Below are 18351 nucleotides of genomic sequence, written 5' to 3'. Positions count from 1 at the left end.
AGCCCTTTGAGCCCCTGGCTAACTTAAGGGCTATACGACTCCACTTCACTCGTCTACCCATCTCTCAACAAGTGGGAGAAGGATGTGAGAGAGGCCTGCGGTAACCCGGCGCATACTGACCGATGCACTCGGGTTGGAAGCCACTCCAGGTGAGGTTGGGCAGGCATGCGCGGGAGATGGAGCCCTGGAGAAGGTAGCCCTTCCTGCAGCTGAAGTACACCGTGCTGCTGATCTGGAAGGAACCATACGTCACAAGCAACAAGTCATGAGGATAGCATAGAGAGCTCATATTCACAAACCTGGACGGACACATTGAAGGGACAATGGAATTGGCACGTTCCAAAGACAACATGGTGCAATGGTGGAAGAGTTCTAATCAAATTGTGATTTTGATTTGCCCCGACCTACATATTAAGTGGGTTCATTATTGATAGATTTTTCTCTTATTTTTGCAACGTTTTTTTATTAAAGCTAGCTGTTCCTTATTGTTGTCTATTCATTAAGACATTGTGACTTTATCCATCGCCATGGGAGGTTGGGGTTGCAGACAGGAATAATTACTCAACAGTCACAGGCACACTGGCTCTCTGTAAAAGGATTGATTGCACGGATCGCAGCCACGCAGCCTCATTGGCTCCAATTAATGAGGTGACTTCAACATACAGTGCTCACCCTATTACATACAACTTATTGTCATTCAATGGATGAGGTCTCGCAAGCTGAAAACAATATGAATCGTTTCCTGTTCAGAAGTGATATGTTGTGATTACCAATAGTCAGAGGGGAACCATCAGGGCCCACTAGGCCCTCGGGGGGGCCTAAGATATTCAAAATATTCTAATTTTATTTTATTTTTTTCATATGTTGACAATCAACATCTAAACAAATTTTTTTCTGAGGAAATAAACCCTTCAAACCTGCCTATTCAATTTGTGTTGGAATGTGAAGGGTTAAATGAAAGAAACCCCGTTGTCAGCCTATCAGAATTTTGCTGACTCGGCAGTTGTTGGGAAGGAAAATGCTATGCAGCTCTGTGATTGGTGGTCCCGCTATAATTTTACAGAGGGTCGAGTAATAGTAATTCAATGAGACTAATTTCAAATGACAGTAAAATTGACCAATCATATCTTCCCTCTAAATGGGTGGGCTTTGTTATCGCTAACTTTATGACAAGTTCCGCCCGCTGTGAGGGACACAAATCACAAGCCAATAAACTAGCTAGCTAGCTTATCGGGCATGATTTGGTTTACTTCACGATGGCAGCCGCCGCGAGTAACATAACCGCTAGTGAGGAGGACATTGTTTCAGATTTATTATCTACGCTGTTTTCTAGGTTAACTTTTAATAAAAAAGTTGGAGTTAGTCGTAACAGGAAGACCCACGCCAGAGCTAAAATTGGTTCAGAAAACCGAAGCTTTTGAAAGGCATTTCAACTCCACCAACTATATGCGATACCCGTGGATGACAGGATCAACCAAGGAGCAAAAGTAAATTAAATTAAAAGCAAAGGATCAGTCGCCATCAACCACTTCATCCAAAAGGACAGGAGGATGGACTTTGTTTTCAAGTAATGCGATCATCAAAGGGTAAGTTATAGGGTAATTTCTATACGTTTAAAATTGAAGATTGAAATTTAATGAAATTGTCATAGGTAACTTTTGCAGTACTGTGTGTACTGGAACGTAGATATACGTAGTTATATATAGTTAGCGGTATCCACATTTACATTCAGGGCATTTAGCAGACGCTTTTATCCAAAGCGACCTACAATAAGTACATTTTTCATTCTCAGAACCAAGTGGCAAGCACTAACAATTACTAGGTTAACTCATTCCCTGTACACAACAATGATAGCTAGGATAAGAACCAAAGGTAACACTTTACAATAACCATAGTTTATAAATGGTAAATAGACCATTTATAAATGGTTAATAGACCATTTATAAATGGTTAACAGCTTATAGACCAATTATAATGGTAAATAGACCATTTATAAATGGTTAAATAGACCATTTATAATAGGTAAACAGATAGTTTACTAAGTTTACTAATGTTTAATCATCATTTATAAACAGCAAGACCAATCATAAATGGTAAATAGACCATTTATTAATATTTAACTATCATTATAAATGGTCTATTAACCATTTATAAATGGTCTATTTACCATTTATAAACTATGGTTATTGTAAAGTGTTACCGAACCAAATGCTTCTCTCAATCAAAATTGTGTTTCTTTTCCACAAACACACATTTTCCTCTTGTAGTCTAACTTATTGCACTAACTTAGCACCTAAAGGGCTAGTCCCTTCTAACAAATGTCTGAAGTATCACTACTTCACAGAAATACAATACAGACATTACACCAAGTAACAGTTGACAGTAGACATCAATGAGAGTCTCAAACCAAAATCAAATAAACAGTTAATAACTTGAGTCTTCATTTCGTGTATGTGCTATGAATACATTCCTACATCCTAGAGTGTAGTGCCTCTGCTATCTGATCAACAAGCGCTCCATTTTTCAGCGTCCTCACCTGGTAACCTTGACTGTTGTTCTGACTTCCAAACATTGGGATGCCCGGGTCCCCACAGGTCGTGTGACTGGGATCTGCAATGGAGGGCATTTGGAGATTGATCAGAGATTGAATTATGGCGTTACACAGTCGTTTGGAAAGTGGCTGTGCGTTGGAAGGTGTGATTCGCTGAGCTGATCTTTGTCCCCACTGATAATTTGAGACAGGGGTGGCGGGAGGGGTCATTTTGTTCACTTAACACTCCCGGGGTGACACATTGTCAGACAGGGCTGAAACGATGAATCCATGCATATGCATATGCACAGCATGGGCATGTGCGCACACAGCCACGGACGCATGCATTCGTGCACACACACACACACACACACACACACACCTGCAATAACTTATCTATTCTTCTTTTACGCAGACTTTAATCCTGCCAAGAGATTAATTAGCAAGACGGACTGATCACACACGCGCACACACACACACACATACAAAATAGCACTATTACAAATCACAAATCCCCTAAGTCGCTTTAAATTCATGGCTTTAATCCAAAATACATCATTAATATGATTTGAAGAAGTTTTAAACAACTGTTAACAACTGCTCCTTGTCAAGGGAGATGCTTGTCCCAAATCCTTGCATTTGTTTTCAGTGTTGGACTGAATCACTAATTCCTTAGCCGCACTTGACTCCAGCATGGTATTAATTAAAGCCCCTCATTGGTTTACACCCTGTGGCAAGAAGGCCTATCACTAATCCAATAAGATAGATGGTTAGCCAGCACGGCTAACTGACCCATACTTATTTCCCCTGTGATACAAACGGTTTTATTTATTTAATATGTTCTGTATTTGTTGAATATTTTTGTATATATTTTTTAAAGATTCATGTCATTTGTGGCTAGGGCCGGGATGTCAGACAAAAAAAGTCAGACAGAGAATGGATCGGTTTGGATAACAGCATCTGCTACACAACTAATGGAATAACATGTAGCTTATGAAGTGCAGGATCCCAATCCAACCCGGGTCCAATTTATTCAAAAACTATGCAAACTATGCACATGGGCAACTATGTGGTTGCGTTCAGCGCACTAGCGACATGAACCACTGACGCCACCGCTGGTCCTCACGTATCCCACGCTCCGCGTCCTCACCTATGCAGGAGGGCTGCGTGCCGCTCCAGGTGCCGTCGTACTGGCAGTACCTCCGGGTGGAGCCCACCAGCACCAGCGGGGCGTAGCAGGAGAAGGAGACGGAGGACAGGTAGGTGAAGCCGCGGTCCTCCCTCCGACCCTGGGCCGGGATGCCCGGGTCCCCGCAGAACACAGCTGGGAGAGGGGGGGGGGACGACGAGAGGGAGGTTGTTAGAGAGAGGGTGGATGAGACAGGGAGAGAGATGGATGTAACAGAGAGGGGAATACAGTGACATGGAGATTAACAGGGAGAACAAAGCGACAGAGAGATGGAGCGATAGACCAAGGACGGGAGAGTCAAAGATAGAATGGAAAGAGGAAGACAAATTAATTGGAATTCAAATCCAGTAATAATCCAGCACAAAAAAACAAACAAATATGGTTTATTTAGACTTTAGGAGTTTGATGGTGCCTGCATCAGAGAGAGACGCACGCGCACACACACACACACACACACACACACACGCGCGCGTGGGGACATCCCACATCACTTACGGAAGCACTGGGGCCTCTCTCCGCTCCAGTTGCCCACGCCCTGGCAGGTGAGCACGGTGGGCAGGGACAGCTGGTATCCTTGGTTACAGGCGTAGCTGATGCTCGCGCCCCAGATGAAGTCCGTGCCCACCACCTGGCCGTTGGGGATGACGGGGGGTGGTGCACACACGATGGCTGCCGGGGAAGCAATTACGGCGGGGTTGTGGGGTGGGGGCGAAGGGAAAAAAAACGTGGTAAGCATCGAGGCGCGGTCCACACGCTCGAGTCTTCGTCCCCATCCCATTCGCCATGGCTGAGTTCCCTTTGACGCATATCTGAGCATTTGCTGCCAGATAAACTGGCCACCCCTTTCTCATTAGCCGCCTTAATTGTGTCTGCTTAGAGGGAGAGAAATGCTCACTCTACTCAAGCCAACTGAGGACATTTGTTTAACTACCGCAAAAAGACGACAAAGATAACTACCTAATAATTCTCCAGATGCCGCTGCCGCCTCAAAATGCTACCGCGGTTAAAATTATGACCACTTTGAGCCATTGTTCACTTATATTTCTACTACAATAACAACGATAACAATAACTATATAGTAATACTACTGCTTCAAGTTAGTGCCACACACTTGCAATCTAGCGCCAGACACCCTCCAAACGCATCCCAGGTGAACAAATCGTTGGTTATAAAGCTAAATCCAAATGGTTGCTTCAGTTGTTTTATATATAGGTAAGATTGTGAGTTGTAAAGAGAGCACAGTAGAGAGCAAGAGTTCAAAACTAGACAAAAAATACATCCCCACCCCCTTCCGTCCCTCCCTAGTGCCATGGTGAAGTGTTGCATTCACGCACCTGTGATTGACAGGTGTGATGGATTGCCCGGACCAATCAGGGAAAAGATGCCCTAATTGGTCCTCAATGAGCCGGGAGCTGTCTCATACAGAGGCAGGAGCAGTCCACTTGAAACACATATTCTCATAGCACATTTCACTCACTAATAGCTAACGTATGGCATGGCATTTCTAACAAATTACGCTAAAATTATAGCTCTAAAATCTGACCTACAGCACCTTAAAGTAAATGAACAGCGATTGGGTTTATTCCACTTATACCACAGTTGCAAACAACGACTCGATTTCATGGTATTTTCATCTTTAACGGTGTCTGTGTCATATCGACCTCATCAGCTGAAATGAAAACATTCTTCAGTTTTTTCTCGTCGTCCAGGAAACCGTTGCATTTGAGGTCGGACTTGAGCGCGTTGATTCGTTACCGTGTAACGCGGCGGGGAGGTCCCCCTCGTTTAAGAAAAATAAGGCACACCTTTGCGACGCTATTGAACCAATCAAAATCCAGCATTTAACGACTGTGGTATAAGCAGGTGCACTGTTCTATCCCCTACGGTGCCCGTCGCCTTACACCCGCACCACCGGGGGAGCGCTCGCACCCTCGCACCTTTACACTGGGGCTTGGTGGCGTTCCACGTGCGGTCCTTGGTGCAGATCAGCGAGGAGGCCCGGTCCACGTCCATGGTGAAGCCCGGCGAGCACTGGAAGCTGACCCGGTGGTTGAAGGTGAAGTCGTTGCCCGTCCGCACGCCATTGGCCGGCACGCCCGGGTCGCCACAGTTGATCACTAGGGGACCGAGATGGAGAGAGAGAGAGAGAGAGAGAGAGAGAGAGAGAGAGAGAGAGAGAGAGAGAGAGAGCAAGTGCAATAAGAGTGAGAACAAGCACAACAGAGAGCTAGTAATCACAGAAGAAGGGGGCTTGAGATGGAGATGAAGGTTAAGGGATGTGGTTGTGTGTGTGTGTGTGTGTGTGTGAGTGCTGGGACTGAAACAAGATCAAAAGGGAACACGAGATGAAAGGACCAAGGGCTGAGAAACTGAATTAATTGAAGGTAATTCTGCCGTTGATACGATTTTCTACCTCATCATGTCCAAACCACATTACTGTTGCTGATTACATTTGCCCAGCTTTTGATTGTATTTAGTAAAGCGGCGAAATCAATGACATACACTCGAGGATGAAATACACTCTACAAACACACATGAAGGCCACGCGAGGGCCTGCGGCTAATGGACTGTCACATGTGTACCGGCTTGGCCGTTGTTCTTGAAGACTGAGGTTGTGTGCTGGCTCTAACCAATTCAAACAGCCACCTTGTGACTGTGCCCACACACACTCAACCACAAACACACAACCGCAGCCACACACACACACACACACACACACACACACACACACACACACACACACACACACACACACACACACACACACACACACACACACACACACACACACACACACACACACACACACACACACACACGCGCCAACTGAAAGAAATTATGGAAAAACAATTATGCTAAAGAGCAATGGTAGCAAATGAGCAACAATCCACTACATTTAAAGGAACAGTCCAGGGCCCCGTTTCCCGATAACGATGGATCCACGCTCGTACGATCATTCTCACAAAGGATCTTTTGAACCTTCGTAAAAAAATTTGAGTGTTTCCCGAAACTCTTAACATGAACGCGCATTCACTGCTCTAACGATGTTCGTAGGCTTATAACTGTCCACTGACATGGTGCTGAAATGGGCTCTGTAGGAGGGGGAGACGCAGGAATGTTGTTGAAACTATCTATTTTGTGGCAGCAAAAAAATATCTCTCCATCAAGGCCAACAGCAGAGTAGCATACAAAAAGAATAGACTACAATAATATGAATGCTACAAATATTAAAACAGAATTGATTAGGCCTAGGCCGACTTATGCCATCAGTCCTAATCCTGAATGCACGGTGCATACATTTTTTCATGGCATTTTCCCCCTGAAATAATTCCATATTACAAAAATAAAAAATAGCTTGCGTCTCTGTGACAACTACATTCATATTTGCTGATTTCTGAAACGTGCTACGTTGCATTCATTCCTTATCATTCAAACGCAATAGCTAGGCAATGACACGACTATTGCTGACCCGATTAGGAGAGCTTGGTTCAGACTCTAGATCCTGCCCATATTGTTGGGCAGGAGTATGATGGTGCGGGCAATGTAAGCGGGAAAGCGTGCGGCGTTCAGGCACGCATCGCAGCACAGTTTCCTGCAGAAGTCGATGTTCACTGCAGAAACCACACTCTCAACTTGGCGATTGTGCACTCCACTAAGGTCAGGGATGTTCGTAACTGTCTAGACATGGTCCAAGAAATAGTGAACTTCATCACGGCCTCATCGAAGCGCCTACAGTGCTTTATGGCAAACAATCACAACAACATTGGATGTGTTTTAATAAAACACATCCAATACCACTGAATGTCCAGCTGGTGACTCCACTGAGGCTAAGGTGTTTTCACGTCGTTCATTACGCAACGATGCTTTCGGGAAACTGTGTGAAAACTGCACAACTTAGGCTGACGATGCTTTCGGGAAACGTGGCCCAGTATACCAGGATAATATCCACAATGATTCTGACACAGGTCATTAAGGAGTGGGCAGGGGCCAAGGTTATGCCTACAGGAATGCTATTGACATGGGGGATTGAACCCAAGACCTTTCAAACTTCTCATACAAACTGTGGAGCCTCTAAAGTCTAAACGTCTATTGTAAGGAATACTGGATCCACCATGTCCTCAGTCTAACTGTAGACATCCTTGAAAAGATGCTTTAACCATACCGGCTAATTAAAGTCATGCGCCTTGGATAAAGTCACTTTGGATAAAAACATCTGCAAATGTCTTAATAGTAAAATGTAAGTAGTAAACATCTTTAGTATTGTAGTATAGTTAAAAAAAAAAGTTAAAAAAAGGCTCCATGGGATCTGCAAATATATACCAATTATGTTATCGATGCTATGGAGTGCTATTAAATCCAGCCTCTGAGTATTAACTGAATCTGTATGGGCCCTTATCTTTATTCACTACAGCTTCTGAAGCAGCATTGTGTTCACAAAGGTCCGCTGCTTTCAGCCAGGCTCGTCGTGAATGTTGCAATACCTCTATTTCCTTCTGCTTAGATTGTTGGCTGGGATCATTCTGTGCACACAATAGCCGCGCAACAGGCTTTTGAATAGACCAGCCGGAGACCAATCTCACACATCCCTTTCTCTCTCTTTATTATTTTATGACATCCCGAAAATCAATTCTAGGTTATTGAAACAAACCTAAGAAAGCACATCTCTCTCTTCTCAAACAAAGCACGGAAAAGCAGCACTGAAGAGTAGCAAATGGGGCAATTGATAAGTTTTAGGTACGTGCAAATCGCCATAATAATAATTCAGACGATTGAATCCCATTGGGGACTTGTCACAGCCAGGGACGAGCCCAGCGAGAGAAACCAAGACAACATTGGAATACGACGAAGACCGGAGTGTCACCGTACCTTCCATCATGTGAAATCCTAGTTCTAATTGGACATAGGTGATGACAGTGCCGTGTTTATTACGGATAGTCTAGTGATAAGGGTGTCTGACTCCCAGCAAGAAAGGTTCCGGGTACATGCCTGACTGAGATGCCCAGCCTGATTCAAGATTCAAGTGATTCAAGAGCAGTGAAATGCAAAAGTGACATAGAAGCAGTGTTTTAAAAAGTAATAAATAGCAAATAGCATAATAAATAAAAAGCACTAGTATGCTATAGGAGCATGTTTACAGTGTAACAATGAATGAAGGGGTGACTGTATACAATGACCAATGTCTGTCTGGTACCAGTAGTGTAGGATGTAGTAGGGTAACCTGCTCATGAATGATATGCATATCTTAAAAAAAGTATAACTTAGACTATTGACACAAATTCCTGCCAAATTGAAGTAGATGAGGTGCAGCGTAGACACTTTTTATTTGGGCGTGTGCCTTCTTACCCGAGCATTCGGGCATGTTTCCGGTCCACGTGCCGTTGACGGTGCAGTGGCGCGTGAGCATGCCGGTGGAGTAGTAGCCCTCGCGGCAGGCGTAGGTGATGGAGCGAGAGAACGTCAGGCCGTCGTGGATGGCGATCTGGGAGTTCCGTGGCGTTCCCGGGTTGCCACAGGAGACCACTGAGGAGAGAGCGTCGGCAGAAGGAGAGAAGAAGAAGGAAGGTGTGAGTGAGGGAGTGTTGACACTCACACCTTGTGACAGGCCGGAAGGAGAACGGTTTGTATGCAAGTGTCTATCTGCCCCTGCAGCAGATTACCCTAAACCATGAGCAAAAGATCCCAGACTGCTTCTTGTCTTCTGCCCATGAAATATCCAACAGGTCTGAAGAAAAAACTCTGGCCTCCTTCCTCTTATTACTTTTACACTAAATCAATTTGCACAGTGACATTATTTTTCTGAATCATGCTTTATTTACATTTATCTTATGTTATTAATCTTAGTATGAACGACTACCTGTAGTTTAGCTATTCATTCTGTGTTTTAATAGTTCTTCCATGTCATTTGCTATTTTACTGGATAACTTAAATTAGCTTTGGGATCGATCCATCTCTCTGTTGCGCTTCTTCTTCGATATGAGACCACATAAACCATCCCCCAGCCTCCCCTCAACTCCTCGCCTCAATGCCTACATTTCTCGGCTTTGATGGACGTATCCTTCGTCTGGGTTGAAACCTTGGTGTATGCAACCCTCCCCCTAACCACCCACCACTGATGGCTCTGTTCATTACAGCATCCAGCTTGCCCCCTGGCCTTCAGAGCCCACCGCCACCCCATCTCATCCACCCCCTTTCCCCCCCCCCCCCCGCTATAATGACCAGATGTAGCCTTGCCTTGAAGTGCGTGCCAGACTAGAGCAGGTGGGCAGCATATGAGATGCCACATGAGGGGGAGACGGATGGAGAGAGAGGAGAGGAGAAAGGGTCATTTTAGGAGAGAGTGAGAGGGCAGGGAGGTGTTCGCTACGGATGAGAGTTGGGGAAAGTAACAGTTTGCCTCCAAAATAAAATAGGGTAGATGTTACGAGAATAAGACGCAAGGTGGGTAAAGGAGTCTAATGTATGACCACGGAATAACAGGTGAATATGTGATTAAAGGTCGACCCCATGCAAAAAGTTTAATTAGAATGCAATTAAAATAAAAGGGATGATCTATTTCTAAATGTAAATAAGGATAGGAGCAGCCTTCACTCAATGTGTATTTTCCAAACTATTAGATAGATGGCCTGAATAGTCAGATCAAGTAAAATAGGAGGGAGGCTGCACTATTCATAAATCCACTTTTATGACATTTCGGTGTGTGCCTTCTTCAGTTTGCACACTGAATAAGGCACACGCTGAAACACATTAATAAAAGTGGATCTATCTATTTCTAAAGCAATTTGTAATTGGATAAGACTTCTGAGGAACTCTGTTGTACAAATGAAGGTAGTGGATCAGGGTTTTCATGATGATATCGGTGACTGGGAAATATGTTTGGAGGTAGAAATACATGCTTCCCTTTTTCTGTGTGCTGTCATTCTTTTCATGTTATGTAATGTTTTAAAGTTTCAATATGTAACATTTGTAACATATGTAACTAGTCCACAGTTTAGAATTGACCTGAACACATCTGTAGTCATTGCTGACCAAAAGTGATCTCAATAATGCTAACAAAAAAATCTGACATATTCTTCAAATAAAAAGTGTGCTTTGTTTACAAGAACCGTACTATTGACACTTCAAAATCTCCTCCCACTCAAGCCAACCACACAGCCCTCACAGCTGAGCTACGGTGAGTCAGTAAAGTGAGATTGGACGGACTACTGTTATTGAGCTTTTAGAATTCTAACTGAGAGGGGCTCAATCTTTCACCTGGTGACTTTAATGTGAGCTCTGTCAAAGACTGCCGTTGGCCATTATTGATGGTCAATAAGAAAGTTATGTGGTGGGTGTATGTGCACTTTTAGATCCATGTAACTTTACTGTACTCGACCTAAATAACCTACCTCTTAACATCTAATTCTAGCCTGCTCTCCACCTTTCGTTTGCCATTGTTTATCCTGTTTCTCCCACACAGTTTGCCCTGCTTTGCTCTGTTTGAGGGTGACATGGGTATGCTAGAGTCTAATATTATGGGGAAGAGAGAGAAAATCTGGAGAGAGACTCAGAGCAAAAGCCCAATAGCCGAGGTGAAGGTGAGTGGAAATTTGGGAAAAGTCGCCAATACAAAATGAAACAATCCAGGAACGAGTATGTGCATGCAAGTGTGTTTCAGTCTAGTGTGTGTGTGTGTGTGTGTGTGTGTGTGTGTGTGTGTGTGTGTACACAAGTCCCCTATTGATCGCTTCATTGGGAAACATTATTTCCTATAGGATCAACCCACAAAAAAAAAAAAAAAACACCAATATTTGGCGGGAAGTGAACTCCTCTACACACACACACACACACACACACACACTCAAAGAATTCACTCAAACACACAAACAACACAAACACACAAAGCCCCCCTCCTCCGAACATGCGTGTCTCACCGTGGCACTCGGGCTGGGTGCCCACCCAGCTCCCGTTGGCCAGGCAGGTGCGCTCCTGGGAGCCCCTCAGCACGTAGCCCGGCTCACAGCTGAAGCGCACCAGGCTGCCCGGCCGGAACTCCTCCCCCAGACGGATGCCGTGGAAGGGGACGCCCGGGTCGCCGCACAGCCCCGCAGACTCTCCTGGAGGGTCGGACACACACAAGCCAGGAAACAAAGTGTGAATGATGGAGAACAACAAGACGCCACGTGTTGATGTGTGTGATAAGCACCACGCACTCAGGTGGCAAAGATTATATTACTTCTAGTTTTCAGTAAAACATGATGAGTAAAGCATGACAATAAATAATCATGAGACGTTGGATGTTTAATGTGAAGTATGACTTCCATTGACCTGCTCATGTGGCAAACCTCATAATATTAGGTTTTCAATGCACAATGAAATAAAAAGCAAATAATAAAACGTGCACATATAATGACTGGATGTTTACATTTATGTTTAATATGAAATATAACATGCATGAGCTGTTCATATGGCCAAGCCAATTATAGTTTGTTGATAAATATATATATATATATATATATATATATATAACTCCCTGTCCACATGGATGGCGTTCTCCTATTAAGTCAGGCTCATATAAAACGGTACTGGTAACATGAAAATAGCCACCACTTTAAGCGTTACGATTATGTTAGATCAATGTACACACATAAAGTATACCAAAATAGAGACTTCATTTGAATTTGTGTGCACTATGATGGAGACCTTGGTTGACTCCGTTCCAAATAATCACAAGGCATTTAGTGATCCTGCATATTGCTTTCCAATACTGCATTTATAGTGCTCAGAGTGAACACAACTTTAATAGCGCTTAGCTCAGGAAGTGAGGGAGATGGGCAGGAGAAGCTGGCTTTTATAGTCGACAGAGAGAAAGCCAGCAATCTCCGGGATATATGAACATCATGAATTGTGACATTAAACTGTCAGGATGAATGTTTATTGTTGTCTTGTCTCGTCTTGCATCGGTTCATAAGTGTGTGTGTGTGTGTGTGTGTGTGTGTGTGTGTGTGTGTGTGTGTGTGTGTTTGCAAGAGAACGGTCCAGAGGCATCGACTGTGTGTGCAACAACTGTGTCAACTCCGTAGTCCATAGTCCAGAGATGTCGCTCTTTCCTCCACCGTGCCTCCAGTCTCCTGGGCCCTTTCCCTTTTTCTTTCGACTGTTTAAACATGTTTACATGTGGTCATTGTTTGCTCTACCCCTGACCATGTAGGCTTAACATGGAGGAGGGAAATGACCGCACACACACACACACACACACACACACACACACACCTTGTACGATATATACTTTGACTGTTTATACATGTTTACATGTACTCAATGTTTGCCACTGACCATATAGGCTTAACACGGAGGAAAACGATCTTAGACGATCAAACACACATTTTGTATGAAATATTCTTTGCAAGCCGTGTGTGTGTGTATGTCTGTGTGGAGGAAGAGCTAAAGTCTATAAGCTATAAGTAATAGGAGACCTACCGACTATAACGGAGACTCCTCCCTTCCATCCCTGGGTCTATATGAGCCAATGGAATCGTTTTTATAGGGGATTTGCCCTTGAAAGCCTTAGACTGCACTCTGTGGGTCTACCTCTAAGCTTGTCACCTACCAACAAACGCATCCCCCCCACCAGCACCCTAAAGCCTTTTATTTGCAGGCCCTGGAATTACAAGGGGCGTCTTGGGTGCAACGGGAGGGCGGTTTTACATCTGAATTAATCAAGTACTAAAGGTGCAAGAGGTTGAATAGAGGTTGGGGGAAATGAAGCAAAGTTCAGAAGGTAGCTCGCATTTCTAATGAACTGAGCACACACACTCCACCCCTCCCGGACTCACCCCCGCCTCAATCCCACTCCCTCCTCTTCTTTTACCCTTTAATTATGTCTAAGGTGATCTTCACCTCAAAGTTAGCCCTGGCCTTCAGCACAAAGTGACACATTCACCGAACATTTAATCTGGGGAAAACATTTATCGTCTTTAACTGACTTCGCCATCTGGGAAAGATAAAGTTCACATGTTTTTTTTATGGTTTCCGAGACATATTATCCAGGAGAGCCCAGACGATGCATTTCCCTGTCTTTTTTTTTTTTTTTTTTTTTACCGGAGCAGTGTGGCAGCGATCCGCTCCAATGGCCGTCCAGCTGGCACATGCGCGTGGTGTTGCCGACGACGACGCGCTGGCCGATGCAGGCGAAGCGGATGACAGAGCCCACCGTGCGGCGGTCCCCGGAGATCTGGGCGTAGGGGGGCACGCTGGGCCGGTCGCACAGCACCACTGTCCGGGGGGGGGGACAAGACACACCAGAGGCGGTACACGGGATACAAGCCGGCGATAAGTGTTATGGGGCCGCTACCTTATATGGCCGATGGGTCTGTGATCGTGTCAACGAGCTCGGCTGACACGGAAACGGCCCTCGTCTTTCGTTAGGCACACGTACATAAGTTGACTTGCAAATGGTTACAGGGCTCCATAAAGATTAGCATTAGTGACCAAAAAAAGGCAGTTAAACGAGAAACGCATTTGCTTTAGAAAATCCTATGATAAACGCAGCCAATGATCCAAACAACTCCATGAAAACCCAAAATTTATTTTCCCCATTAACGACGGCAACGTAGGCGGGCGGAGCCCATAAAGACATTATAACATAACGACGTGGCATAAAAACTCCTCAAAAAAGTTACGAAGCAGCCAGGAATCTATTACTTTTTTCAAACAATCCTCCTCCCCCCTCTCTCTTGATGCCCTTGTCAGCCGCCACCTTGTCGATTCGTTTTTTCGAAGGGCACTAGTGGCCGAAATGAAGGAGATAAAAGCAGTCTGGACACTCACGCAGGCACTTGGGCAGCGAGCGGTCCCAGGTGCCGTCCCCCTGGCAGGATATGGAGCTGGTGCCCAGCAGGTAGTAGCCTGGGTTGCAGCGGTACGACACGGCCGTCTGGAAGCTGTAGCGATGCGGCCCGCTGGTCACCACCTGCCTCACGCTGTTGTCCACGTGGCCGGGCTCCGTGCAGTTCACGACTGGAGGAGGAGGAGGAGGAGGAGGAGGTGGTGAAGAGGGGTGGAGGAGAAGGAGGAGGAGAGAGTTAGGGATGGAGGAGGAGGAGGAGATGGTTAGAGATTTGAGGATGAGGAGGAGATGGTTAGAGATGGAGGAGGAGATGGTTAGGGATGGAGGAGGAGATGGTTAGAGATGGATGAGGAGATGGTTAGAGATGGATGAGGAGATGATTAGGGATGGAGGACGAGGAGATTGTCAGTGAAGGAGGACATGGAGGAGATGGTTAGGGATGGAGGAGGGAGAGGATAAGGGAAAGGAGATAATGGAAGAGGGGGAGAAAAGAGAAAACAGTGGAATCAGGAAGGAGAGAGGTAGAGAGGGATTAAATAACAATAATGTATAGAGACGGTGTACTCGAGCAAAAGCACTCGTCCATATTGTATCCTTTGTGTTGGATTCACTCTGAAGGGATGCCGTACCATGCCCTACATTTTTCCACAACAGCCAGGCCCCTATCTAAATCCACTATCCTTCCTCCCTCTGTGAGATTTGCCAAAATCGTCTCCCCCGCAAACCACCTCTCCCTCTCCCTCTCCTCCTCTCCTCTCCTCTCTCCTTCAGCTGTCAGGCCCGCCTTCATCCATCCACCCCCTTCCATCCGTCCAAATGAAGATGGGATAAGACTATGAAGCAAAACATTTGCTACCTTGCCATCCAATCTTTTGCTAGCAAAGAGAGGGAGAGAGAGATAGAGAGGGATCAAGAAAGAGAGAAAGAGAAAGATAGAGAAGGAGGAAGGGATAGTGGAGAAGCGTGAGATGAAGAGAAAGATTGGAGAGAGAGAGAGAGAGAGAGAGAGAGAGAGAGAGAGAGAGAGAGAGAGAGAGAGAGAGAGAGAATGAAGGCTGAGGGAAAGAGAGAGATAGGGGAAAGAGAGCAAGAAGGAGGGATAAATAGGCAGAGAGAGATAAGGGAAAGAGTGAGAGATGGATAGATGGCTGGAGAGCTCAGTGAAGAGGAGGAGCGGAAAGTAAAAGCTCTAAAACTGCCAACGTACTCTTTGAGAAAATGGGATGGCATTTCTTTTTCCATTGGGCACAACCTTGTCAATGGGTTAGATGTTAGGTGAACACTTCTTCTCCCCCCAATCAATTATGATTTACTGAGAAATGTACAGGCTATTCACAGCCCCCAACGTGTGTGTGTGTGTGTGTGTGTGACGTGTGTGTGTGTGTGTGTGACGTGTGTGTGTGCATATGTGTGTGCGTGTGACGCATATGTGTGTGCGTGTGACGCGTGTGTGCATTTGCATGTGTGCGTGTGTCTGACATCTGCAGCTATCTAGCACTTGGCCATTAAACCATCATCATTCAGGCGCCCACGTAGACATTTGCCCTGCCAGCCAGCCAGCCCCCCCTTCCGCCCCCCCACCTACACCAATCCCACATCCGCCCGTTCGTTCCCTTCAGCCAAAAAATTAAGCCATTGTATACTTATGTGACTAAAAGCACTCTCTGGGCTGTCGCGGGGCTAAATCACCTCTCAATTACCCGCTTTAATGGATTCCTTCCAGTCAGAGAGCCAGTCGGAGAGCCAGGTGACTCGCGGTGCCGTCATTGTAAACTTTTTTGCCGCGCTACCAGGCAAAGCCAAGGCACTCTATTTTTTAATTTTTTTAAGTACACGAGTCAGCACAAGAGCTTAGCATGTCTTAGTCAAAGCGTACGCAGAACCTCACACACCGTTCCTACCGTCAACCAAACCCGCTCACCTCAAACAGAATGTGTCAGGAAGGGGGGGGGCACTGTTAACAGATAATGTGGGTAAAAGAAAATTGGAGCGGAATTTATATTTTTGTCTGCCCCTTCTCCCCCCTCTCACTGTTCTTCCCAAACAGCCGCTAAGGGAGATGTCACATGTGTCTATTCCTTCCATTGTTGTATTGTTTTCCACGTGTGTGCCTTCACTTACCGGGATGCCAGCAGAAGCCAAAGAAAAAAGGGCCATTGTTTACAAAGGGGCCATCTTAAAAAAAACTGAACGTCTGACGTTTTGTGTTCCGCGAGCGTCTCGCACGACATGAAGGGAGAGTGAGCGGGAAGACGTCGGAGTCGATGAATCGTGCTGATGTCTTTTTCTCCTGGCACTTCATGTTTTGGGATTTTGTGTTTCTTTTTTTGTCGACCAAAGAGGTAAGCGACGGTTCAGAGTCAGGACACGGGGAGTGTGCGCGGGCGCACTTCAACGCGGCTGTCGAGCGGGGCTTGAATTACAGTAATTAAGGTGATAAATGTGATTGACGCAAAAAAAAAGGGGGACCTATAAGCAGCTTACGCTTCCCTGCGCGGCAACACAAGAGTATAATACGCTATCAAAACATCCACGCAAATCCTCGCAAGCCCACTCACTCACGCGTGCGCGAGCACACACACACACACACACACACAGCCGCACACTTCCACACAGTCCAAACGCATCTGGAAGTCAGCATCGGCATGGCAACGAGGCCAATGCTAATATGGTGTCTACAGCCGCAGAGCGGTTTTAGGAATACGTCGTCTGGGAAGGGAAATCTCATCTGCTAATGCGTTGCCGGCTCTGAATACACTCAGCTGACACAGACTATCTCAGAGACTCTCTGATATTTTCCGAACTTTTTACACGCAAACAGAAGGCCAAAAGCCCCACCCGCCCCCCAAAACGCCCTCATGTGAAACAAGGTTATAAGGCGATGCCTCATTGGACCCGTTCACTGGACCTCGTAGCAGCACAAACTCTTGCGCTTCAGCGATTGGGCTTTAGAGCCCACACAGGTGCCCGGACACGTCTCTTAACGTTAAACAACTCGGAACAAAAACAAAATAAAGTATGAATCTGCTCCAAACTGTGAAGTTTGCGGGGCACTTCCCCTCCCTGCGAAAAAAAAATGCAGCGTGTGATTCAGAACCCGAGTTCAAATTAGGAGGCACGTCGTCTCAGAGGTCCGCTCGCTCGCTCTCTCTGCTCAAGGACCCCGGCAATTGCTTTTTCGTCCCCGTTCTTTATTGTTATTACCTTAGTTTTGTTTCTCTGACAGGCCCCAGCCAGCTTTGGGGCACAATAATGCGGGCCCCAGCTGGGGAGGGACCGCATCAAATAAATATTAACCTAGAAGCCCTCGCAGACCTTGTTCGGGTTCAGAACAGGTAATTAAATCATCCTGCCGCCGTCTTTGTTTTTTTTTCTCCCGGTTTGAATTTCCACTAATATGCTCTTTTTAAACCCTTCCTCCTCCCTCTGGGTTGTCTCCATCCACTCGTTTCCCGCTCGCCCGGATGATTCTGTTCGTCTCGGTTAATGCAGGAGGAGGAGGACGTGACCTTGTGTGGGGAGGGTAATCTACCTACCCGCCCGCCCACACTTCAGAAACATACCCGATACCCACACAGGGATTCTGTCCTTTTATAGAAGCACAGTCACTTCATTTAGCGCAGTCAGTTGCCATTGCTGGTTTCGGCATTCGGTATATGGAATATAAAAACTCCACACTGTATTCCAATGACTTCACTCCAAAGGTGTGCGATATATGAAACATACCACGTAAGGGGGAAGGCACCATTAGGCGAGAGCACACAACCAGCGGCGTCAAATTCAAATTCCCATCGCTTGGCTTTGTGT

General features: G+C 45.7%; 1 protein-coding gene across 1 annotated transcript in view; it reads right to left on the bottom strand.

The window, feature by feature from the left end:
- Positions 1–18351, bottom strand: part of csmd2 (CUB and Sushi multiple domains 2) — a gene marked incomplete at its 5' end in the record, with an annotated part of 216943 nt that overhangs the window by 11178 nt on the left and 187414 nt on the right. The window contains 9 exon segments of the mRNA XM_084484866.1: positions 121–232; positions 2537–2610; positions 3681–3854; positions 4215–4388; positions 5657–5836; positions 9063–9239; positions 11630–11812; positions 13797–13970; positions 14526–14714. Coding sequence (XP_084340992.1) covers positions 121–232; positions 2537–2610; positions 3681–3854; positions 4215–4388; positions 5657–5836; positions 9063–9239; positions 11630–11812; positions 13797–13970; positions 14526–14714 — 1437 coding nt within the window.

Source organism: Micromesistius poutassou, assembly GCF_964030765.1.
Source record: "Micromesistius poutassou genome assembly, chromosome: 20".
Taxonomy (NCBI): Eukaryota; Metazoa; Chordata; class Actinopteri; order Gadiformes; family Gadidae; genus Micromesistius; species Micromesistius poutassou.
This window is presented reverse-complemented; position numbering and strand designations above follow the sequence as displayed.